The following is a 25,038-nucleotide window of genomic DNA, read 5'->3' on the forward strand; positions in this document are numbered from 1 at the left end:
GACATCCTGACTGCATACATAGTGACAAAACAAACTACCTCCTCAAAGCAAACATATTTTGGAACACTGAAAGCAAGAAATATAATTAAAATGCAAGCGTAAAGAGGATAATTTAAGGATTAAATGTGGTGCGGATAGTTTTGTCTTAATTACCTAACAGAGAATGCCATCATTTAACACACGGATTGGCTCTAACATGCACAGCTGCAACAGATTCTGACTAAAACCATTTTGGTAAATCTACCCCATAGTGTTTAATATAACATTATACTTTCACATTCTTGAGGCTTGAAAGAGGAATCAATATGTTTTAAATAGGGATCGACCAATATAGTTTTTTCAGTGCCAATATGATACCAATATATCGGCCACCTCTCAGGCTGATATTGTGTGCCAATATTCTGAACATTTAAAAAAAAAAAAAAAAAACGTACACACTTTTTTTTTTTTTAATCACTGTTATTGCTGTCACAAGGAATGCAAATAATAGGCAGTACTCTTTATGGAGGAATCAGGGGTCTATAAGACCCCAAACCCCTCCTCTGTACTTGAAAGAATTCAAAACATCAAGATCGGCATTTTTGAATACTTTATATTTTTTAAAACTGGCGCCTTTAAGATGCCCGTAATCCAGGAAGTGATGTCATGAGATCACTTCTGGGTTACTAGATCCTAGACCCGAACGAAGCATTGGCTTTGTTCTGGTCTTCGGCCTGCCGGCGGCAATTCCGACTGGTTGCTCAGGCCTCCCGGTGGGATGGCAGAGCCTGGGCGAGCAGTGGAAGGCGGTCCCGCTGCTTATAACAACAGCCGAGCAGCTGCTGAGCCGCATTGGTCATTATTACAATAAAGCCGACCGTCTGCTCTAAAGAATAGTACGGGGGTGATTGGTAAAACCCTTTGAAGTAATATCGGTAATATTGGGTACATTTGTGCCAGATACTTAAAAAAAGTCAATATCGGCCACCGATAATCTGTCGATCACTAGTTTTAAATACGGTGCTTAATATGCTGAGCTTATGCCACTGACACAAAAGTATCAATAGGGGGTTCTGAGTAATTTAATTAAATATACCATTAACACCCCAAATGTATCCATTTTGCTGCCACTGACATCAATTGCATTACTGGGTTTAACACACACTCCACATAACACACAAACCACTGACAACCCTCTTGTATCCAGGGCTATCCATCTGGGCCACATCACTGCAATGAGCACAGCAGGTGTCAGCAGGTAGAGTGGGGGGGGGGGGGCAGCAAACAAGCATTTTGTCACTTCCAGGTAAGAGTGGTCTTTCCCCAGCAGTGCTAGATGGAGAAAAAATCTTTCTGTGCATCTGTGTGCCTGTACAATCCGCACGGGCATGCAGATATAGTGACAGGAAGTACCGATCAACTACCACGGCGCTCCACAGTGGTCTGGGAGGGACGAAAGGAATGCTTCCAGGACCCGGAAGTGACAAGCTTTCTTCTTGCTAAGTAAGGGTTGCTTTTTGTGAGAGTGACATGCACTGACATGACTAAACAAAAATTTTGGTTTAGAGAATCAGCAAAACCATTTATGAGAAATGCAAAGCTGCCGGGGAGAGCTACAATTTTTAGAGTACAGAGGGATTAGCAAGGATGGATATGGAGTCGTATCCCGTGCACTTGTCCCAGACTGCTAGAGTTTGGCAAACAACCATAGACACCAACAGTTGCATGGGTGCACTTGAGATGGCAAATAGGCTCTAAAGCAGAACTGAAGTTCAACTGTAAGAAACAGTGAGCAGGCAGGCTTTTATTACAGAAACATTCACTGTGTCTTTTGCAAACAAAAAATGCTCCACCTGACTGCTCGCTGTGTTCTCCGGAGCTGTAAATGGAGCTGAGCATGTGCAGCCCAGCTTATGGCATTGGGCTGGTCTCTGAGTGCTGGGCGAGATGGCCTCCTGCATATACACAGAAGTGACATCATCCCCCCAACGGCCAATGAAGAGTCCCGAAGATCGGCACTGGACTGCTGGACAGGTGGGTAATAAAACCTTTGGTTGTCCAGCCTCTGCCAGTACTTGAACAGCACAGTGTGCACAAGTGGGTGAACCTGTTAGGATTTCTTAGTTTTGGAATGGGATTCCATACTGGAGACCTTAGGTCCTGCAGGTGGTTCTAGCTTAAAGCAGGAGGGCACCTCATCCACCAAAATCTTAATAGTTTCCTTCAGTTTGAGAGAGATAGAGGCCAATCATCCTTCTGGGAGGAGTTATCTGGCTCTGAGGTTTCACATTCCACAGTGTGCACAGAGTGTTCTGATCTGCCTCTGTGTCTCACTTCCCATCTATATGTCGTCTACCATGTGTGGGTCCCCTGTAGAGTGCATACAATCTTAGTCAGTGCAAGGACTGTAAGGGGCCATTCAAAGTGGTGGATACCAGGCCATGCCGCAAAAAAATATACAGCGTTGAATCCTTGCTGAAGTACTCTCACTGCCCACTCTATATTGCCAAAGGCAAGGGCCAATTGTTCAGATACTACTCTGTTAGCCAGTGTCCTCACCTAAAGATGGCAGCATATAAGAATCATCAAGACTTAAAAAAACTTGTGTCCTGCATGGTACAATTATAAAAAATATAATCATTCTAGCCAACAGAATGAGTTTAGGAGCATACGCATCTAAATACTATATGTTGGTAAAAGTGAATAAAAGTGCAAACAAGCATTTTTTAATCTGGATTTTATTTTATTTCCAGCTTCTGGAAGAATGATCATCATGGATGGGAGTATTTTAATGCACCTGTGTGCATGCAGTCCTACTGTTTAATAAAGCTGCCAGCTGAGGACCTGTAAGGCATCTAAAATGGCAGATTCTGATGTATTTATCCTCTCTTACTGTAGTGCATATGGGCCTTCCACTTTTCTATCCTAGTTAGACCCAATTTGCCCTATTCTCTCCAAGCAGTAAATGGACACTTGACTGAAGGCTTCAGCTTCTGGCCAATCTGACGCACACACCCAAATATGTTTTTATCCCTGCTAGAAATTCTTGCATAAGCACCATTAAAAATATACCTTAGCAGATGTGGGACGTTCTTGGGGATTTTCTTTCAAGCATTTCTTAATCAAAACTTCAACTTCTGGCCAGGGCGGGCAATTATACTCTTTGACTGGATCTAGAAAATAGAGAGAATCCATAATCATACATTTGAATTCTTAAATTAAAACGATAAAGACTTTTTTGTACATATATGCAACTGTGGGCACTCATGTAAAAAATCTTTATTTGTGTTAAGTGTATGTAATACAAATCTACAAATGGTACACAATGAGCATATCTGCTCCCTACATATTACCCTTCTTAATTCAAGTCTAAGTTCTTACTCACTGATGAAAATGCATTCTTTCTATGGATCTTAATTGTATGCATCTTTTGTGGAACATTGCAGTGACACATCAGCTTAGTGTGTAATCTCAAAATTGGTATATTTCAAGCAGACTTCAGTCAAAATCTAGTTAAATATAGGGTGGAGATGGATTAGAACATCTGTTAGGCTTTAAAAGCAATGTTCCTCCTGGGGAAATTTACCCTTCGTTCCTGATGTGGAACAGGAAGTTAGGGAAAATCTTTCCTCTGTCAACACAGAAAAAAATAAATGGAAACACTTGACAGATGATGTAACCCTTCCCCACTCTACACAAAACTAAACATCATTTTTGTTGATGACATTCTAGTGTAGTGATAAAACAATGATGGAACATAGTGCAGCATGCATTTAAAAATACAAAGGTTATATAACATGTTTGGTGGTATTTTAACACTCAAAAAAAATGAGACTTTAGTATCACTTTAAGGTAAAAAAAAATTCAGGTTTTGGAACCACTTTTACGTTACAAGAACAACCTATACCCATATGGACATAGTTTAGTTGGTGACAAGTATAATTCAAAATATAAGCTCACTGAAAATATAATTTTTCCTTTCAAGTAAAAATAAGGATTCACATATTTGTTCATTGCTTAAAGTTATTATAAGTCTTGTTTTTTTTTTCTCTAAAAATAACAAACATGTCATACTTATCTGCTCTGTTGCAGTGGTTTTTGCACAGGGCAGCCCAGATCCTCCTCTTCTCTGGTCCCTTTTTGGCTCTCCTGGTCCCTCCCTCCTGTTGATTGCCCCCACAGCAAGCAGCTTGCTATGGAGGCACGGAGCAAAGTCAAAGCCCCCTGTGTCCATTCAGACACGGAGTTCTCTTGAATGTCTAACTGACTTTGACAACAGAGGGAGCCAATGGTGCCGCTGCTGTGTCTAAGCTAATCAGAAGGAAAGTCCCAAATGGCTGAGGCACTTGTGGACATCGCCGGATAGAGATGGGCTCAGGAAAGTATAAGGGGTGCTGGGGCAGCTGCTGCACACAGATGTTTTTTTTTTATCTGTCATAGAATGCATTGAGATAAAAAAAAACCTTCTGACTCTACAACCACTTTAACAGCCAGTCTAAACAGTCTAGCATCAGAATAATTAAAAATATAATTAAACATTGTGACAGATAAGCCACATTTGCGGTGTAAACCTAGGAAATTGAAAATTAAACAATGTTGGAACAACCTAAAATGTTAACATCCTGTTCTGAAACTAATTAAAAACATGATGATTCACTAGAAGCCACAAGTTATTAAAGACTTTTTACTTTTAATACGAGATCTATTACAAGCCATATCACCTCTATATGCCGTTTATAAATTATGACTGTGTCAGCACTTCTGTATTTATATTTTAGCTTACAACATTAAATTTATCTAAAATGTACTAGTGTCTTTAATTTTACACTACACTAAAAAATTAATCCATACATTATAGAAGCTAGTCTTTGGGACTTTCCAGTGGCCTAATATTCAGCAGGTTTTAAACGCTAGATCCATGTTAATTAAGGCTAAACATGCAGGTACTCATTTTTTGACTATGTGGGCTAGGAGACGAAAACAATATGCCAATATAAATGTACTTATTCCCATAATAAAACCAATGAAATCATGAACAAAGCATACTATACAATATAGTGCATCAATGAATAGACAGAACATAGTGATGTGCTTTGCATGACCCAAAATGGAATGGGTTTGCTTTTATCTGGGCTTAGGTCAGTTGTTACACAATACAACAGCAAATTAATGAAATGGTGGTAATGCCTATTTTATGCTGGGAAAAAATACTGTATACCTGCTGTGTTACCTGTTATTTTCATATTGCCCCAGACATTAAGATTCTAGAAAGAGGTCTACTACTCATGTAGGTTTGTTCTCACTAATTATAAAAAAAAAAAAAAGGTAAAGTGTGCTGAAGTGCATCACACAAAAAATGTATATGGAAAAGTTGTAATCATACCATGTGATATCAACATAGTTAAATAAATATGACTAAAAACATGTTGCGCTGACCCTGAGTTCATATTAGCAAATATCCAGTATTAAAAAAAAACATAATCATAAACTGAATATAAAGTCCCAATCATGACAAATAAGTGAAGAAAAACCCCAAGAAAGGATGTGAGGTGATGACTATACACTTTAGTAGCATATAGGTAAGAACAGTGACTTAAAGGAAAAGTATGGAGTCCACCACCCAATAGTATCCAGAAAGGCTTACCAAATGGCCGTGACCTTCTTATAATAGGAAGATCAGACTATGGCTCGGCCCCAAAAGGGCTATTGGAAATCCTTCCAGCTTGTATCCTCCTAATATTGAGATAAAGCCGCTCGTCACCTGAGGTGCCTCTATAAGCTCTCGGCCATGAGATTATAAGGCCCCAAAAAGGGATAAAAAGAAAAAACATCCAGTCGCACGACGACCTCACAGCAGGCTCTTTCCTAAGCATTTTGTCACAACTGATGTCTTCCTGAGGTACGATGCCCCAGGAAGATGTCAGTTGTGTTCAGCCATACTGTAGAGTGGTCTGAGTCTCTGTACAGATTGTCTTTTCAATACAGTTTTTAATGTGTTACTCTTTTTAATAAATTATCAGTTTTTATGGGTACACACTGTGTAGATTTTTTATTTTGGGTACATAAAATCTCAAGGCTGAGAGCTTATAAAGGCACCCTAGGTAACGAGCGGCAATCTCCCAATATTAGGAGGATCCAAGCTGGAAATATTTCCAATAGTCCTTTTGGGTGCAGAGGCGTTATCTAACCTTTCTTCTATAAGAAGGTCACAGCCGTTTGGTAAGCCTTTTGGGATACTAGTGGATGATGTTCTCACTTAATTTAACCCTTTAAGGACTGGAAGATTTTCCTGCTTAATGACCAGGCCATTTTTGATCAGGCCATTTTTTGCAATACAGCACTGTCGCTTTAACTGACAATTGCGCATTCATTCAACGCTGTACCCAAACAAAACATCCCCCCCCCACAAATAGAGCTTTGGTGTGATCTGTGATTTTTGACAGTACTGCAACATTGTGGCGAACAGATCAGACACTTTTGACACATTTTTGGGATCATTGACATCTATACAGCAATCAGTGCTATAAAAAAGCACTGATTACTGTGTAAATGTCACTGGCAGGGTAAAGGGTTTACACTAGGTTGTTCCCTAGGTGTGTTTATAACTGTGAGGGGATAGGACTGACTAGAGGAGTCAAATCGTTGTTCCTACTTAGTAGGAACAGATGATCTGCCATTTCTCCCGTCAGAACAGGGATCTTTGTGTTTATACACACAAATCCCTGTGATGTCTCTCCTGCCCGCGATCACCCATCAGCCACGCACATCAAGTCCCCCGCTGCGCCTGCTATGGGTCTTAAAGGGGACAACATACCCAATATGGGGTTTTGTGGGAACATGCCACTTTGCCGACGTATATAGGCGTGAGCCTGTCGGCAAGTGGTTAATTAAGGCAATGTGCAACTTGTATTTGGATTGTATATTTTATTCACTTTGCCTAAATGTAGTACTACATCATACTTGAATATGTAAGCTTACCACAAACAACTTACAATCAAGCACCATGATCTATGGCAGGGGTCTCTAAAAGTTTTATTATGAGGCCCACATTGTATATTTTACAAATATTGTAGGTCTGCAAAAAAAGGAATTTTTATGTACCTGTAAATTCTATATCATTGAACATAGTTTAGGACACAGGAGTTATATGCCACTACTTTCTGGTGACTGGACATGGACTGGCAAAAGCTTTGCTGGGTACCACCCCCCCAATGTCCCCATATACCCTTGCCCACGAGGCTCCAGTTTTTTTTAGTAAGGAGACAGTAGAGGGACCTGTGTCCTAGGACCTGAACTGCACTTCAATTTACAGGTACATTAACATTTCTGAAGGATGGGGATGAGCAGCAGTAGGTGTATTTATCCCGAGACTAAAATGTGGGGGTGGGTGCATATTCATAATCTGTAAGCCCACTTTAAAAAGTCCCCCCTTGGAAAGGAAGGATGGCCTTAGGCATAAGACTACTTTGTGTTTTTGAAGGATGAGGAAGAGATGGCTGCTAGCCCAGAGTCTTACAGATGTGATACTGGCTACTTTCCAGCAGAGATATGTTAAAGTGGAAGCCCTTCTATTGTTTTCAGTCAAGGAAGCTGCCATCTTGGCCTCCAATGATGCTTCAACTGCCATAATGCTGCACATGTGATCAGTTATAACACTAGCCATTGGATGGTTTGAAAGTTTGGTTGAGAGCACAACCAATGTGAAAGTTAGCATTTCCGGCATGCCGGGAATGTAAGCGTTTTTTGAAACTGGGTTTGCTACCGCTTTAAGGTGATTCCCCTGATGAGTTCAAAAGGAGGTTTCTGCAGGACAAAAAGCACCACATTAAGGACCTAAGAAAGCAAAATCGAACTGTCCACTGCTGGAGTATTGAACTTGTCCTCTAGAGGTACTGGAACAATTACTTGATGAGGTGGTTCAGGGCATTCTACATATCTGACTGCCCTTTGTCAGAATTTGGATAATTTGAAAGAAATAGCAGTGAGAAGAGTTTCTCAAAACTATTTTGTACCCCTTTAAAACCATAAATTAAATGCACAGGTCTATCTGTGTGATCCAGAGATAGGCAAACTGTAACAGACGTCTCCCCACTCCTAGGAGTAAGGACCCCCTTCATCAGGAGGAGGGCTTCGGGGAAGACTTATTTGGTCAAAAGGAAAGGCCGATTTTGGGCTTCGAATTGGGATCCTGGGTAGAGTCTCTGTCTGTAGAACAGATAAGAGACTGGTAGAAGCTTCCGCAGAGGGAGGTTTATGGAAGTTTTCTGTATGGAAGAACGTTTCCTCCTGTAACATCTTTACGTGCCTCACCAAACAGATGTTCTCCTTCAAGGGGATACATAATGGAGCGTCTTTTGCAGGCAGCTTCAGCTTTGTGTCATAACCTGTTCTAGAGCATTGACACCAAAGAGCAAGGCAGAAGGTAATCGCTGTAGTTGCTCAGTTAAAGTATGGTCCTGGAATGCAAGGTTGTGTTGGTTGCAAAATCGAATGGATGAACCAACTCAGAGCAGTGTGCTGCCACGTCCCCAATGTTAAAATCAAACAGTCAAGTCAACCACTTGCTGCGCGTGCCTGAAACAGAGTTAGAATTGGATGCAGAGACTGGGGCTCGAATTGGTTCCTGTTTTGATGCAAGGGGAAAATCCTCACTCAGGGACTGAGTACTGTGCTGGCCATTGGCAGAGTGAATGTTTGCCTGAGCTTTTGCCATGGCTCTGTGATTTCTGCCATTGCTACAGGCAAGGGTTTTTCCCCCGTGGTTAAAGTATAACTAAAGGAAAAACTTTTTTTTTTTGGAGAGTGAATAGAACTCCTGTCAGTTTTTATTTCTCTCTGTGCCCCTGTTAAGGAGATTCACCCTCTCTATTTGCCCTGTTTGCCATTATATTGGAAGTGAAAGTAAAGAAAAGTACCAAACTGGGTTGTCCGCAGAAAAGTAATAGAGGGGAAATCTTCCAATGGGGACACTAGTTCACTAGGGGAAACCCTTAATTTGCAGGGATTTGCTCTCACTTCTTGTTTATCTATGGGACAGGAAGTGTAGGGAAATCTCCGAAATGGTACACAGATGGGAAAAACTGACAGAGGTTATAACGCTCCCTTGCTCTATACAAATTAAAAAAAAAAAGTTTTGTCTATAGTTCTAGCCTGTCCAGGGAGGACCATGCAGACCATCATGTTGCGAGTCCCCATGGCAAAAGGGAGGAAGGAACAGTATGAATAACTTTGTGCGTGAACTGCGGTGTGATGTCACACCTGGCCATCTGCCTTAGACTAAAATCGGAGTGGTGCCAATTTTGAAAAGTTTACACCATTAAGTGTATACATTCCAAACAAAGTCCCAGTTTACTGATAGTCATAACATTTAAAATACTATTTAGGATTGAGGGCCACAATAACAGTTCAATTAGCAAGGTGACCGTGTCTTACCTTGTTCATGCCTCTGTGCCCTATATAGGAAAAAGGCTTTGCACGTTGTAGTAGGACTACCCTGAATGGGTCTCTATTGATTGGGCTTCCTAGGTATGTACAACCCTGCAGCTAACTACATGCCTTGCACAAAGTGCTGAGGTGAGCACACATGCAGGATCCAGGGCACAAAGCAACATTACAGGCCATCCCCACTGTGGGGAGGGGGCCAGGTACAGTTTCAAAGGTTAGCCAAAGGTTACACTGATCCAGATGCACTGCTTCTATTGTATGAGAAAAGTTGATTGAAGAGTCTAAATAAAATTATAAACTAGTTAACTAAAGTGATTTGTCCAAAGGGGAGAAGAGCCTCATGACCTTAGGACATAGAAAAAAAAACTAAAAAAAAACAACTGAGGACTCGCAGAATGGGTTAGGGTTATATGAGGGATGCCCAGGAATGTATCCTGAAAAGCTCTGCCATTGTCCAATAACTCAAAGATAAATAACCCAGTGTCTATGAATATTCAGCCTGTGTGCTGTATTGTTTGATTAATAGCCATCAGAAGCCCCCCATTACATCAGAGCCCCTCCAGCCATATCAGATCACCCCTTTACATCACAGTAATCATTCTCCCAGCCCTACCTTATAATCTTCAACACAGCGACAGCATGGCCCAGGGCATGAGGCAGTGCATACACTGGAACTCGTTTAATTGCTGGGGTGGCCATGGTTGTCACTTCCCTGAACCATTTCATGAATTTCCATGGTGTAGTCAGGCCAGTTGCCAACAACGTAGCAGCTATGCGTCCTGGCTGCTTAGTGTGAATGCTTGTTACTGGCAGTTTGCAATGAAGCAAAATTCAGGACAGGTCGCTGCAGGCCAAATAAAATCTTGCAGCAGGCTGGATGTGGCCCACGGGCTGAGTTTAGAGACCCCAAATCTATGGACAGAGCCAACAAACACTGTACAGTTCATATAGGGCAGGCTTTTTATTCATTTTTAAATAAAATTATTTTTTACCAGGCAACTTTCCATTGATTGCAAGCTCATCAAATTCATTTGGAAACTTTAGTCCTTCAACCATTCTTGCTCCACTTGTCAAGATGTCATAAAGCAACAGCCCAAAAGAATATACATCAGCCTGCTGGTTGTAAATTACATTTCCTCTGGCAACTTCAGGTGCTCGGAATCCTAAAAGGGCAACAGAACTAATTTATATTTTGCATTCTGAAACATCCATTACCTGCACCTCCAAAAAAACTAGCAGTGGGCTAATGGCTAACAGTCTTCATATACAAAAAATCAATGCTAACCCAATGCTAATACATTCTTTTCGTCCACTGTATAGAAATAAGAAAATGCTCTTGGTTCGTCCACGCTTTCCCACAAACACTAAGTGCCAGTCCTACTCGTTTCTGTAGATATGTATAACAAGACAAAGAATGATGGCAGTCCAGCATAAAAATCAGATTATTTCAATACATTAAAATGGGGCACATCAAAAAGCCAGATCTTTCAAGTTTTATGCTCATGAGTGCTTTTTTTAATAGAAAAAAAATCTGTTGCTATAAAAGAAATCACAATGTCATGTTCATTTAAAAGTATTTTTTTTACGGGTTGAAGGGCAGTAAAAGCAGACAGTCGAGGCCCCATTTATATCAACCCCCTAATCCCATGTACTGTATGAATGGCTCATCCATTATTATGGAAAAGGTTCCTGTGCTACTTTGGTGTGATTGCTGCATGAGTTTGGTTCTATAGATGTCAATAGAAATCCAGCAAAAAGGTATGCATGTGCCTCCTAACAACCAGTGACTAATGCCTGCCATCAGTCAGGGATTCCTGACTGGCAGCAGAAAGTAAACAAAGGAGCCCTGTCTTAAAAAATAAAAAATGGAATGCATAGGAGTCTGCCTCACAATCCATACCAAGTTTTTTGGGTCGTTGTGGATTTTAAGGGGGATCCCACATCAAAAAAAAAAAAAAAAAAAAAAAATGGTGAGACCCAAGCCCCCACAAAAAAAATACCAATACTTATTCGAGTACACATTCTGGCAGGTGGGTAACAGCTCATTAACAACTAGCATCTGCAAATTAAGCAGTCTCATTTCCATACTATGTCCTGCCAAATTTCTGACCCGGGAACTGTGGAAAGCATAAGTTGAGGAGACAACATTTTTCCAGGTGCCTTATGGGTCTTTAGGAAGCTCACATTTTACCAAAGAAAGCCTTATGGATGACCTTATGTTCTAAAGTATTTGGTGAGTCTGTCATTTACAGAGTCCAATATAGACCTCCACATAAACCCCTCTTTCCAAAAGTCTGGATTTCTACTAATATAAAACTTCACTACAGTCCCCTGCTGGGCTCAAAGCACATAACGGACATCCACAGAGCTTTACCTCAAGCTTTGTTAACCTTCGGTGTACTTGCTGTGGCCACTCTGACCCATGTCTGTGTTTTATTGTAACCTTAAGGCCTGTTTCACATGGGACATTTCAAGTTCAATCTGTGATGAAATCATGTAATTGATGATACACATAGGGTGGAGCTAGATAATGCCAGAAGTGGAGGATCGGAAGTGAGGAAGGAGTTAGCCACGTGCCGAGGGATTATCATACATTTAATGCCATTTAAAATCTGCTGAAATGGGAGAGTGCATTTTTAAATACATTTGATGTTTGTTTTAAATACTACACAATGGTAGCTTCTATGTGGCTCTAAGTTCATCTTATACAGACATGCAGCAGTGCATTCTGAATTCTTAAAGGTACAGTGATCTTGAATATCAAAGTGGGTGAGTGGAACACCATCAAAACTGAAAGGCATCCTACATAAACCCCAGTGGGGGCAGCGCATTAAGACCTATATTTCACCTATGGGCCATGGTATTAAGATGAGAGTACAACTATTATTACTACTCCTTGAACATTTCAATTATTTTTCTGGACCTGGACTGACTCAGAAGTAATTGGATGTAAACGAACACTCATTTGGTCACCCATTGGCTAACATGGAGTTTCCAGTCAAACTTTATCAAACTACCCGTTTGAAAGGAGTATATAGTTATATTTAATTATATTTATTACCACAATTGTTCATATGATTTTTTTTCATTTATGACTGTTTACCAAAGAAAATATTAATTACCAGGAGTGCCTTCTGAGGTTTTAATTCCCATTCTGCAACAGTACTGCGCAATGCCATAATCTGCAATCTTTGCAATAACAGCAGAGTTTGGATACAAGGTGAACAGCAGAACATTGTGAGGCTTCAAATCCCGATAGATTATCATTGCTGAATGAAGATACCTTTTTTTGGAACAAAATAAATTATTATAATTCAAGCACAGTCAAGCAGTAATATTACCATTCTGCGGGATGCTAAATGCTACAAATGCATCTAAACACATTTAGAGCCAGTTCACACAACATGCAGTCCAGTGCTTTTTTTTCTGCATCAAAAAAGCATGGAAAGTAGGTTATATGGTTTTCAATGGCATAGTTCACACCAGTGTGGTCAGTTCCAGTGCATTCCAGTTCCAGAAAAAAAAAGTATAACATGTTGCATTTTTTCTGCACTGGAACGCTGTAAAACGCATCAAAAATGCACTGGAACAAGCCTAAATGTACCAAAAACACTCTGGAAAACACTTGTCCTTATTTAAGGTTAAGAAAAAAAGGGGGGGGGGGGGAAGCACTGGACTGCATCAAAAATGCATCAAAAACACACTGGAACGCATCAAAAACACGCACGCACAAAAGCACCTGGAACGCATCCAGACTGCATTTATATGGTGTGAGCTGGCCCTAAATGTTCTTGAATTTTTTTTTATAACAACATGCTACATAAATACGAGTTATCCTCGCATATGAAAAGAACAGTTGCTTTACGTTAGCTGACCATGGCGGTCATCAGACATTACATTGCATAGAAAAGGCAATTTGCTACTTTTTCCTTGAAATTTACACATCATTCACACACAATCTTGACTTTTACCTCAGCCCATCAGCAACATGGACAGCTATCCTGTGCTGAAGAGTTCTGGTTAGGCAACCACTGTCTTGTAGCAGACGGTCAAGGGAACCTTTGGACGCAAGTTCCATCACCAACATTCTAGGTCGAACACCAGCCGCCAGCAAACATACCAAGCTTGGGTGATGGAGTTGACTAAGTACAGTCAGTTCCTGAATAACAGTGGACAAAAGAAAACGATAGGTGTTTTGTGTAGCATTTATGTAATATAATTTTACCCTCATCAAATTTCAGTAATTTCAGCTTACCGTATATACTCGAGTATAGGCCGACCCGAATATAAGCCGAGGCCCCCAATTTACCCCCAAAAAAACTGGCAAACTTATTGACTCGTGTATAAGCCGAGGGTGAGACATGCCTGTCCATCCCTGTGTGTGTGTCCGTCCATCCCTGTGTGTCCGTCCATCCCTGTGTGTCCGTCCATCCCTGTGTGTCCGTCCATCCCTGTGTGTCCGTCCATCCCTGTGTGTCCGTCCATCCATCCCTGTGTGTGTGTGTGTCCATCCATCCATCCATCCCTGTGTGTGTGTGTCTCCATCCATCCATCCATCCATCCCTGTGTGTGTGTGTCTCCATCCATCCATCCATCCATCCATCCCTGTGTGTGTGTGTCTCCATCCATCCATCCATCCATCCCTGTGTGTGTCTCCATCCGTGTGTGTGTGTGTGTGTGTGTGTGTGTGTGTGTGTGTGTGTGTGTGTGTGTCCAGCCTACCTTTGTCCCGAGCCTCCGTCCCGTGCCTTGCCTCCTTGCCTCCGTCCCGTGCCGGGCCTTGCCTCCTTGCATCCGTCCCGTGTCGTGCCTTGCCTTGCCCCCGTCCCGTCCCGTGCCGTGCCGTCCCGTGCCCTCTTCGTCGGCGGCCATTGTAAGTTCAAAAGCTGCGCCGCCGCCTTCGCCTGTGATAGGCGGAACACTGAATTTCCCAGCAGCCTGTGTTCCGCCTATCACAGACGTCGTATCATCCTCGTCCGTAGTACGAGGATGATACGACGTCCGTGATAGGCGGAACACAGGCTGCTGGGAAATTCAGTGTTCCGCCTATCACAGGCGAAGGCGGAGCCGGAGGCGCGGCTTTTGAATAGAATGGCCGCTGTCTGTCTGCTCGACACGCTGATCGAGCGGGCAGACAGCGATGACTCGAGTATAAGCCGAGGGGGGCACTTTCAGCCTCAAAAAAGAGGCTGAAAATCTCGGCTTATACTCGAGTATATACGGTAATAAAAAAGCCTTATTTAAAAGTATATTGAGCAAAAGCACATTGGAAAATGTAATCACAAAGCGCACACAACACCACAAAATTCATAGGCACCTACCTTACTACCCAAAGGAAATCGACATTTCCATTTGCAAAAAAAAAAAAATTCAAAAAAGGGAGAAACTATGTCCCCGGGGATACCCGCGATCAGCTCACGGAGTGGAAGAACGGGGAAATGCTGATGTAAACAAGCATTTCTCCATTCTACCCAGTGACACAGACACTGATCACAGCTTCCTGTAATTGGGAGCGGTGATCAGTGTCATGTCACACATAGCCCTCCCCCTCCACAGTTAGAATCACTCCCTAGGACACACTTAACCCCTGCAGTGCCCCCTCCTGGTTAACCACTTCACTGCCAGTCGCATTTACACAGTAATCAATGCATTTTTAATCACACTGATCGTTGTATAAATGTGAATGGTTTCAAAATAGTGGCAAAAGTGTCCGATCTGTCCGCCATGTCGTCGCAGTCACAATAAAAATTGCATATCGCCGCCATTACTAATAAAAAACAATTATAAATAAAAAACGGCGTTACATACAGTTGAAATCCTTTTCCCGGAGTTTTTCAGGACAGCCACCGTAGAGAGACCCTGGCTCGTCCCCTCTTAGGAAACACCGCCTTTAATTTCACAATTTAAGTCTCATCCTCCCTCCATCCCCTCAGTTCTTCCAGAGTACCTCCAGCCAACTGGGGAGACACAAGAACACGTCAAACAAACAAACTATTAATCTTACTTGACGGTCTCATGCGTTGAGTTCCCAAAAATATCCAAAAACCTGGGTGGGAACCAGTGCTGTCCTGAAAGACTCCTGGAAAAGGATGTTACTGGTAAGTAACTTCGTTTTTTCCCAAGTCCAACCTTTCAGGACAGCCACCGTAGAGAGGATAAGCGAGCACCTTACCTTAGGGTGGGACTACTGCCTGCAGCACTTTACGACCAAAGGCTTGGTCCTTGGCTGACAGAAGATCCAATCTGTAGTGCTTTACGAATGTAGAAAAACTGGACCACGTCGCAGCTCTACAAATCTGTTTTGGAGAAGCACCAGCCCACTCTGCCTGAGAAGTCGCTGCTGCCCTGGTTGAGTGTGCCCTGATCCCAACTGGGGGTTCTAACCCCCCTGTCACATAAGCCTGCTCAATGGCCAACCTTAACCATCTGGCTATCGTACGTTTAGAGGCTCTGGAACCCTTCCTGGTCCCTGAAAATAATACAAAAAGTGAATCACACTTTCTGAACTGACTTGTGCAATCTAAATAATGAAGGACACATCTTCTAACATCCAATCTATGAAAAATGTGTTCCTGTTCTATTACAGGATTTGAACAGAAAGTAGGCAGCACAATCTCCTGGTTTCTATGAAAACCAGAGGCTACCTTTGGTAAAAAGGCTGGATCCGTCTTAAAAATCAAATGGTCCGGAAACCTGAAGTTCCCTCTAAAAGGCCCTGAGTGCCAGATCTACTGCTCTCAGTGCCCTCCAATTTGAGGATCTCTTTGACTCCCTCCTCTCCCAGGTACCTTGTTCCAGACGGGAATCTAGGTGCGCACCCCAGCCTGAGCCACTCGCATCGGTTGTTACAGCCCTGGATACTGGTAAAACCCACTCCAGACCTTGCGACAAATTTGTCCCCTTTCTCCACCACCAAGGGGACCTCTTGACCTGAGATGGAACTGAAACCAGAGAGTCCAAAGACCCCTGGCTGTGGTCCCAAACCCTCAAGATGAATAGTTGCAGAGGACAGAAATGTAACCCTGCCCACTGAACTGCTGGGAGTGTGGATGTCAGCAAACCCAAGGCCGACATGACCTTCCTCACCGAGATCTGATGGCTTCTTTGGAGAAACAATGCTTTGTCTACCTTTTGGATTTTCTCTAAAGGAAGGAAGACCTTTGTTCTGTTGAGTCCAACACATACCCCAGGAAAGTGACCCTTTGGGATGGAACTAAGTTGGACTTCTCCAGGTTCAGAAGCCACCCCAACCTCACTAACAAGTCTTTTGCTACCTGCAGATCCAGAATCAACTGCGCCGGAGAAGGGGCAAACAGGAGATTCCCCTGAGACGCAGGAATGTCAGAACTTCTACTATCACCTTGGTGAAGATGGGGGAGGGGGGAAGAGGATAGCCCAAAGGGAAGTGCTTTGAACTGGAGGTGTATCACCCCTACCAAGGTTTAAACTGCCAATCTGAGGAAACACTGGTGGCTCTTTGCGATGGGAATATGCAGATATGCATCTTTTAAATCTAACAATGCCATGAAACTGTTTGGTGGAAGAAGTGCCTTCCCCGAGTAAACTGAATCCATCCGAAACCTCCTGTAGGTGACTGAGACATTCAGAGGCTTCAGGTTCAGGATGAGCCTGAACTTTCCCGATGGCTTGCGAACCACAAAGATGTGAGAATAGAAGCCTTTGCCTGTGTCTCCTGCTGGGACCCGTACCACCACCTCCTCTTCCTCTAGCTCCTGTAGAGAGGAAAGAAGGGCAGCTGATTTTTCTGTACATTTTGGCAGTTCGGTAACAAGGAGTCTCAGAGGGGGGGGGGGGCTCTGAAAACTCCAATCGGTAACCTCTTCTGATGATCCCCAACACAAACTGATTGGAGGTGATCATCTCACTGTGGGAGGAAGGCCCTCAACCTTCCTCCCACTGTGACCTTGTCATTGAGACTTTTTGGGCTGTTCAGGAGGGCGAAAAATCGCCCCCCCCCCACGCCTTTTGCCCTTCAGCCCCCAACTTTTCTTCTGCCGATCACTTCTAGGGGCTTCAAACTTTTTCTGAGGACAAGCCTTACTTTTTGACTGCTCCCCATACTTCCTCTTAACGGGAAAGGCCTTTTTCTTATCTGCGGTGCGATCTAGCACTGCTTCAAGACCTGGCCCAAAAAGCAAGTCCCCTGTGAAAGGGATCCCACAGAGCTTTATTTTGGACACACTGTCCCCCTGCCATGTCTTCAACCATAAGGCCCTCCTGGCTGAATTGGTTAGAACCATAGACCTTGCAGACATTCGCACAGATTCAGCCGAAGCATCCGCAATGTATGCTACCCCCTTAAGCAGCATGGGAAAGGAGGATAGAATAGTCTCCTTTGCCGTCCCTGCTTCAATGTGTGCCTTAATCTGGGTAAACCAATATTCCATATTACGAGCCACCACTGTAGCTGCCATGACAGGCTTAAGATTTCCCTGTGATGAGTCCCAGGCTTTCTTCAAAAGTGAATCCATCCTTCGATCCATAGGGTCTGAAATTACCCCCATGTCCTCAAAGGCCAGATCAGTATGCCTGGACACATGAGAAAAAGGCAGCATCTAACCTGGGAGATTTATTCCAGACAAGAGCCTCCTCTTCCTCAAAAGGAAACCTTTGTTTCAACGTACCAGAAAATAAAGTTTTTTTTTCAGGATCCTGCCATTCCTTCTTGATGGCATCGATCAAGACATCATGAACCGGGAACACATGCTTTTTCTGTTCATCCAGGCCCTTGTACATCTGATCATGGAGTGACAATACCTTCCTTTCCTCTTGTATATCTAAAGTGGTATGAATAGCTCCTAAGAGCTCCTCCACTTCTTCCAGGAAAAGTTTATACCGTAAGGTTCTTTTGGTTTCCCCATCCAATCCCTCTCCATCAGATTCCCCTTGGGAATCTGAGGCAGCACTGTCAACTTCTTCCTCAACTTCCTCTCTGGAACCCCCTGGATTCTCCCCACTAGCAGGAGGAACATCCGCTGGGCTAGGTGGTACACTCTGATGCGCTGGTGGAGGAGTGCTCTGGGGCTGCGGCCACTGGAAACTAGAAAAAAGCTTTTTGAAGGACTGGAAAGTACTAGAGAGTTCCTTCACAGATGTCGCCAGGTCTGCACCCTGTTCTGCTGCCTGCTCCCTAACAAACCTCTCAATACACTCCTTACAAAGTGCCTTGGTCCAGGAATCCACCATAGAGACTCTACACGAAGGACACTTCTTCCTAGAACCATGGGGGGACTTGCTCGTGGCTTTCTGAAATACAGAAATAAAAGAGAGGGCAGCATAAGTTTAAAAAACACCAGCGCTACTTAGAGGACCACCGGGAGTTGCCCCCCGCAGGACCAACCACCACCAGGGTCCCAGACACACTCCCCTTCCCCCCGACCACCAAGGGGGAACAACACCAGTGGAGCTACTGGTTACTGAGTAACGGAACACCTCCCTAGGGTTCCCCTTACCTTTGAGTGGCTGGTGCTGTTGTCCCCAGGAGCCGCTCTTGAATCCTCTGCTTCAGACATTCTCCTGCTGAGGAGGAGTGGTACGAACGTGCCTCTGACAGCTGCCTGTACAGCTTAGAGAGAGAGGCTGCACCAGCTGAACGCTTGGTCCCCTTTCAAGAAGCGCATCCGGAACCAGAAGACGAGGATACAACAAAGATGTCCGCTCCCACCAGAAATGACGTCGCCGGTCATCCGGTCCAGCCTGCAGCTCCATGCCGACTGTGAACACAGGGGGACCTAGGACATCCTGCTGCAGCGCCCCACTGGGCGAACGAACGGGTGGACCTCCCCAAACTTCTTGCTGTCCCCAAGCGAAGTTTGGAGAGTGCGGAAAACGGTCAGTACGAACGTTCAGCTCCTTAGCCGACCGGACTGCCGAGTGTAGTCAGATAGACAATCGGACTGCCGAGCGGAGCCAGAGAGACCACTGTCTCCTCCACTCTAGATAACATAGCCTCAGCCTCCCGACTGTTTAGCTAAGGTTTCTTAGCGGTGTCTCCCCACTGGAAGAAACACCATAACTGAGGGGACGGAGGGAGGATGAGACTTAAATTGTGAACTTGAAGGCGGTGTTTCCAAAGAGGGGAGGAGCCAGGGTCTCTCTGCGGTGGCTGTCCTGAAAGACGGACTTGAGAAAATACCATAAAACTATCCCCTATTTTGTAGACGCTATAACTTTTGCGCAAACCAATCAAACGCTTATTGCGATTTTTTTTACCAAAAATATATAGAATACGTATCTGCCTAAACTAAGGAAAAAAAGTTTTATTTATATATTTTTTTATATTTATTATAGTAAAAAGTAAAAAATTATAATTTTTTTTCAAAATTGACGCTCTTTTTTTGTTTATAGCGCAAAAAATAAAAACCACAGAGGTGATCAAATACCACCAAAAGAAAAAAAATTTGTGGGGAAAAAAGGACGCCAATTTTGTTTGGGAGCCATATAGCATGACCACGCAATTGTCAGTTAAAGCGACGCAGTGCAGAATCGCAAAAAGCTTAAGTGGTTAAAGTGATTATAAAGACAAGTTTTAAATTATGTATTGGCACCCCTGCATTTCTGTCAGATAATGCGCTGCTTTGCCTAGAAAATTGTTGCAATTACAAATGTTTAGGCAGTCTTATGTTTTATTTCTTGTTTTTTCACCAGAAATCCATTGGGAAGCTTCCATGGCGAGCCCTAAGGGTCTCAGGAGCGGGGAGTCTACCGTTCTCCAGGAAATTGCCACAGCAGGCATTAGAATCATCCGTCCACTTCTTAAAAAATGCTATTTGTTCTCCTGAGGGAAACCAGCAAAAGCCCCCAAGTGGGGAGGGGGGGGAGTATATACTGTTGATCCTATCCCCAGAGTCTGGGTCATTGGGGAGAGGTAGTGTCTGACAACCCCCTGTGTTCCCTAGCCAGCCACGGAGCAGAAGCCAGGTCTCTACCTGGCATTTTTCCAGGGGTACCCAGAGCCTGGATCAGGTGATGAAACACCAGTTCAATATCCGCTGGAGAAAGTTAGCCCTGTAATAGCCCTCTGGATGTCTGGTATACCTAAGCCTCCGGCCCTCTTTGGGCGTTTCAGCACTCTCATAGCTATGCAGGGTCTGTTTGCATTCCGCACAAATTCTGAGAACATGCTGGTAATCGAGAAGAAAGTGTTAGGCAGAAGCACCGGCACCATCTGCAAATAGAAGAGCGCTCGTGAGAAAATATTCATTTTAATGATATTCACCCATTCGAGCCAGGTAAAAGCGATTTTTGTCCAGTGTTTAAGCTAATTTCTGACCACTGCTAGTAGAGCAGGATAGTTACTATGGTATAGAGTCTCATAGCGATCTGTTGGTTGGATACCCAGGTAATTTACAGAGGACTTAGCCCATGTAAAGGGAAATGCTGCCCGTAGGCTATCTGTAAGTGAAGGGGAAAGCAGTATCGGTAACATTTTTGAAGTTGAGTACTTCATTTTAAAATTGGTGAGCACCCCAAACTGGTGAAGTTCTTTCATGAGGTTTGGTAGCGAGATCATGGGTTCCGTTAAGTGGAACAGAACATCATCTGCATAGGCCGATAATTTGTGCTCCATGTTTCCAACCGTCAGCCCTTTGATGTCGGGGTTAGCCCGTATTTTGTGCAGCAACGATTCTAAAGTGAGGGCAAACAGGAGGGGCGAGAGGGTGCACCCCTGTTTTGTGCCATTCTGGGGGAGAGGAGGCAATTTACCTTGACCTGGGCACTGGGGTGGAATAGAAGGCCATGGTCCATGTCAGCATGTAAGGGCCTAGTCCCACGGTCTCCAGGATCGCTTTTAGGAAGGACCAGTCCACCTGATCAAAGGCCTTCTCTGTGTCTGTGGAGAGGACGAAAGTATGGGCCCTGTGGTGAATGGGTGCCCCCAGCCTGCAACAAAGCCCATCTGATCGGGGTGTACAATGTGGGGAATAAGGCGTTTCAGGCAGTTGGCTAATATTTTTGCTAGGATTTTAACGTCCATGTTCAATAGTGATATTGGACGGTAATTCTGAGCTAATGTGGGATCGTTGCCTTCCTTTGAGTGCAATGTAATATGGGCTAATAAGGCTTCAGAAGGGATCGGGTCTCCTTTGGCTATTGAATTAAAGTACTACACATAGGGCCGATCAATAGGGGGAGGAAAGTGCTATAGTATGTCTCCGTGTATCCATCAGGGCCCAGGCTCTTCCCATTGGGCCATGATTTTATTGTCGCCTCTATTTCAAAGGGCACGACAGGGGACTCCAATGCCTCCCTTTGTTACTCTGTCAAGCTAAGGAGCCTAGAGTCTGCCAGATAGTCCTGAATGTCAGATCATTTAAAGGCCATGGTCGCAGATGACATACCTGCATCTAATGAATAGAGTTCCGCATAATAGTCACGGACCAGAGAGGCAATCTTAGAGGAATGTGAGAATGCCGCACCAGAAGTGTATTGGCGTTTGTGGACGTGAGTTTGGAACCGACATTTCCGAAGGGCTCTAGCGAACATCCTACTGCACTTGTTATCATGCTCATAGTATTTATGAGAAAGGTAACAAAGCTGCCTGCAGGCTTTGCGGTCCAACAGGTGTGATAAAAGCTCTCTCAGCTGCAACAACCTCTTTAGAGCCTCTGGGTCTCCGTGACGCTTATGGCGGAGTTCTGCCTATTGACGGGCTTCCCAGACTCTCTGAAAGTCGGCCTGTCGTGCCCTCTTATACCTGGCCCCCGGCGAAATCAGCTTGCCTCATATCACTGTCTTGTGTCCCTCCCAGATCATCCCATCACCCACATTATCAGTAGTATTTTCTTTAACATAGTGTTAGGGTATCAGAGTCCGAGGTGGTAATATTCTCTATGGATGCTGCCTGCAGTAGCTCGAGGATAAACTGGTCCATGAAGAGGAGATCTATACGGGTGTATAGTGTCAGGAACCATGAAACAGACAGACAGAAGTACAATCAAATCACACTTGTTTATTAATAAAAATAAAAGGTAAATAGGAAAAAGCATAGTCAAGCAAGCCAGAGTCCAGTAACCAGATCGGGTAGTCAGGCAGTCCAAAGTTCATAAACCAAATCGGGTAATCAGCCAGTCCGGACATCAGGGATCCACGGAGAGCAACTGCAAGCAGGATGGAAGCCAGGAGGGATGTTAGCAAGCCAGTCTAGAAACAGCAGCAGGAGATGGTTCCTTGTGATGTGACCAAATGTGAAGGCAAAGGAGAAATGAGCTGGAAGACTTACAGTGCCTTGCGAAACTATTCGGCCCCCTTGAACTTTTCAACCTTTTGCCACATTTCAGGCTTCAAACATAAAGATATAACATTTTTATTTTTTGTAAAGAATCACCAACAAGTGGGACACAATTGTGAAGTGGAATGAAATCTATTGGATTTTTGAAACTTTTTTAACTAATAAAAATATGAAAAGTGAGGCTTTTTTATTTGCTAAAAAAGTTTAAAATATCCAATAGATTTCGTTCCACTTCACAATTGTGTCCCACTTGTTGGTGATTCTTCACAAAAAATTTTAATTTTATATCTTTATGTTTGAAGCCTGAAATGTGGCAAAAGGTTGAAAAGTTCAAGGGGGCCGAATACTTTCGCAAGGCACTGTATATATAGGCAGGCCAGACGAGCATCATCGGGAACAGCTGGTAACTGAAGAAAGAGAAGAGAGCTGGCAATTAGCTGACAGCTGAGTGGCCAGCCCAGAGGAGGAAGGGCTAAGCCAGCCCTGACAGTACCCCCCCCCCCCCCAATGACCCCTCTCCCTCGGAGGGCCACCGGGCTTGAGGGGAAAACGTCTTTGGAACTCGCGGAGGAGGACAGGGGCATGTACGTCAGAGGATGAAACCCAGGAGAGTTCCTCCGGACCGTAACCCTTCCAATGCACCAGGTACTGTATGCGCCCACGGAACCTACGGGAGTCAACAATGGATTGTACCTCATACTCCTCATGGTTCTCAACCTGAATAGGGTGAGGACATGGTAAATCGGTTACAGACCAACGGTTTCAATAAGGAGACACGAAACACATTTGAGATGCACATACTAGGACGACGTTCCAACGCGTAAGCTACTGGGTTAATCCTGCGAAGGATACGGAAAGGCCCAATAAACCGAGGGGCAAACTTCAGTGAGGGAACACGAAGCCAGAGGTTGCGAGATGACAGCCAGACCCTGTCCCCAACTTGGTAGAAAGGCGCTGGCAGGTGTCTGCGGTCAGCCTCCTGGACTTGTACCCAAGTGGAACGAAGACCACGGAGATGCTCCTCTAACGCAGGAATACTCTGCGGAACAAACGAGTCAGGCAACATGGAAGGTTGGAAACCATAATTCGCCATAAATGGAGACAATCGGGAGGCAGAATTCAAGGCACTGTTGTGAGCAAATTCTGCCCAAGGTAATAGGTCAGACCAGTTGTTATTATGGTCAGAAATATAGCAACGTAGGAATTGCTCCAAGGACCGATTGGCTCGTTCTGTGGCCCCATTAGACTGCGGGTGATACGCAGAAGAGAACGCAAGATGGATTCCCAACTGTGCACAAAAGGCTCACCAGAACCGGGAGACACACTGACTGCCCCTCTCCGAGACAATCACCTTGGGTAGCCCATGTAAGCAAAAGATCTCCCGAGCAAAAATGGAAGCCAGTTCCTTAGAGGTGGGCAACTTCTTAAGTGGAATACAATGACACATCTTTGAGAACCGGTCCACCACCATAAGGATAACAGTGTTGCCTTGGGAGTTGGGCAATTCCACAATTAAATCTATAGACAGGTGAGTCCAGGGCCTCTCTCCATTGGGTATGGGTTGTAGGAGGCCCACTGGAAGGTGTTGTGGAGTCTTACTCTGAGCACACACGGGACAGGCAGCTACGAAAGCAGTAACATCAGCCCGTAGACTAGGCCACCAGAATTGTTGGGAGATGGCCCAAATGAGTTGATTCTTCCCAGGATGGCCAGCTGCCTTGGGAGGAATGATAAGTCTGGAGCACTGCAGTGCGGAGACTCTCTGGGACAAAGCAGCGGTCACAAGGTTTATCAGGAGGAGCATCAGCCAGTCCAGATGTCAGGGATCCACGGAGAGCAACTGCAAGCAGGATGGAAGCCAGGAGGGATGTTAGAAAGCCAGTCTAGAAACAGCAGCAGGAGATGGTTCCTTGTGATGTGACCAAACGTGAAGGCAAAGGAGAAATTAGCTGGAAGACATATATAGGCAGGCCAGACGAGCATCATCAGGAACAGCTGGTAACTGAAGAGAGACGAGAGCTGGCAATTAGCCGACAGCTGAGTGGCCAGCCCAGAGGAGGAAGGGCTAAGCCAGCCCTGACATATACATCATGAACTTTAGAATAATAGCTGTAATCGCTAGCCAAAGGAAATAGTACCCGCCAGCTATCGAAACAGGAGATGGGAATGGAGGGTTTTTCAAGATCGCTTGACAAAAGCCTACGAAAGGGTCGAGCGATTATGGGACGTGTCAAATAAGGGGTCTGGGCTAAAGTTGCAGTCTCCCCCCAAGATCAGATGGCCCTCCCTAAATTCAGACAGTCGTTCCAAAGTGGTATCTAGAAAGGCAAGATGGTTAGAATTAGGGGCATATACGTTTGCAA

At 44.2% G+C, this 25,038-nt stretch overlaps 1 protein-coding gene across 3 annotated transcripts in view; it reads right to left on the reverse strand.

Moving 5' to 3' along the window:
* Positions 1 to 25,038, reverse strand: part of LRRK2 (leucine rich repeat kinase 2) — a 474,491-nt gene that overhangs the window by 65,856 nt on the left and 383,597 nt on the right. For all 3 annotated transcript variants that reach the window (XM_077468371.1, XM_077468370.1, XM_077468372.1), the window contains 4 exons: positions 13,395 to 13,582; positions 12,546 to 12,706; positions 10,416 to 10,586; positions 3,052 to 3,152 (listed from right to left, as the gene is read on the reverse strand). In XM_077468371.1, coding sequence (XP_077324497.1) covers positions 3,052 to 3,152; positions 10,416 to 10,586; positions 12,546 to 12,706; positions 13,395 to 13,582 — 621 coding nt within the window. The remainder of the gene's footprint in view (positions 1 to 3,051; positions 3,153 to 10,415; positions 10,587 to 12,545; positions 12,707 to 13,394; positions 13,583 to 25,038) is intronic.

This window comes from Lithobates pipiens, unplaced genomic scaffold (assembly GCF_037356315.1).
Source record: "Lithobates pipiens isolate NorthernLeopardFrog02 unplaced genomic scaffold, aLitPip1_a1.2 Scaffold_8, whole genome shotgun sequence".
Taxonomy (NCBI): Eukaryota; Metazoa; Chordata; class Amphibia; order Anura; family Ranidae; genus Lithobates; species Lithobates pipiens.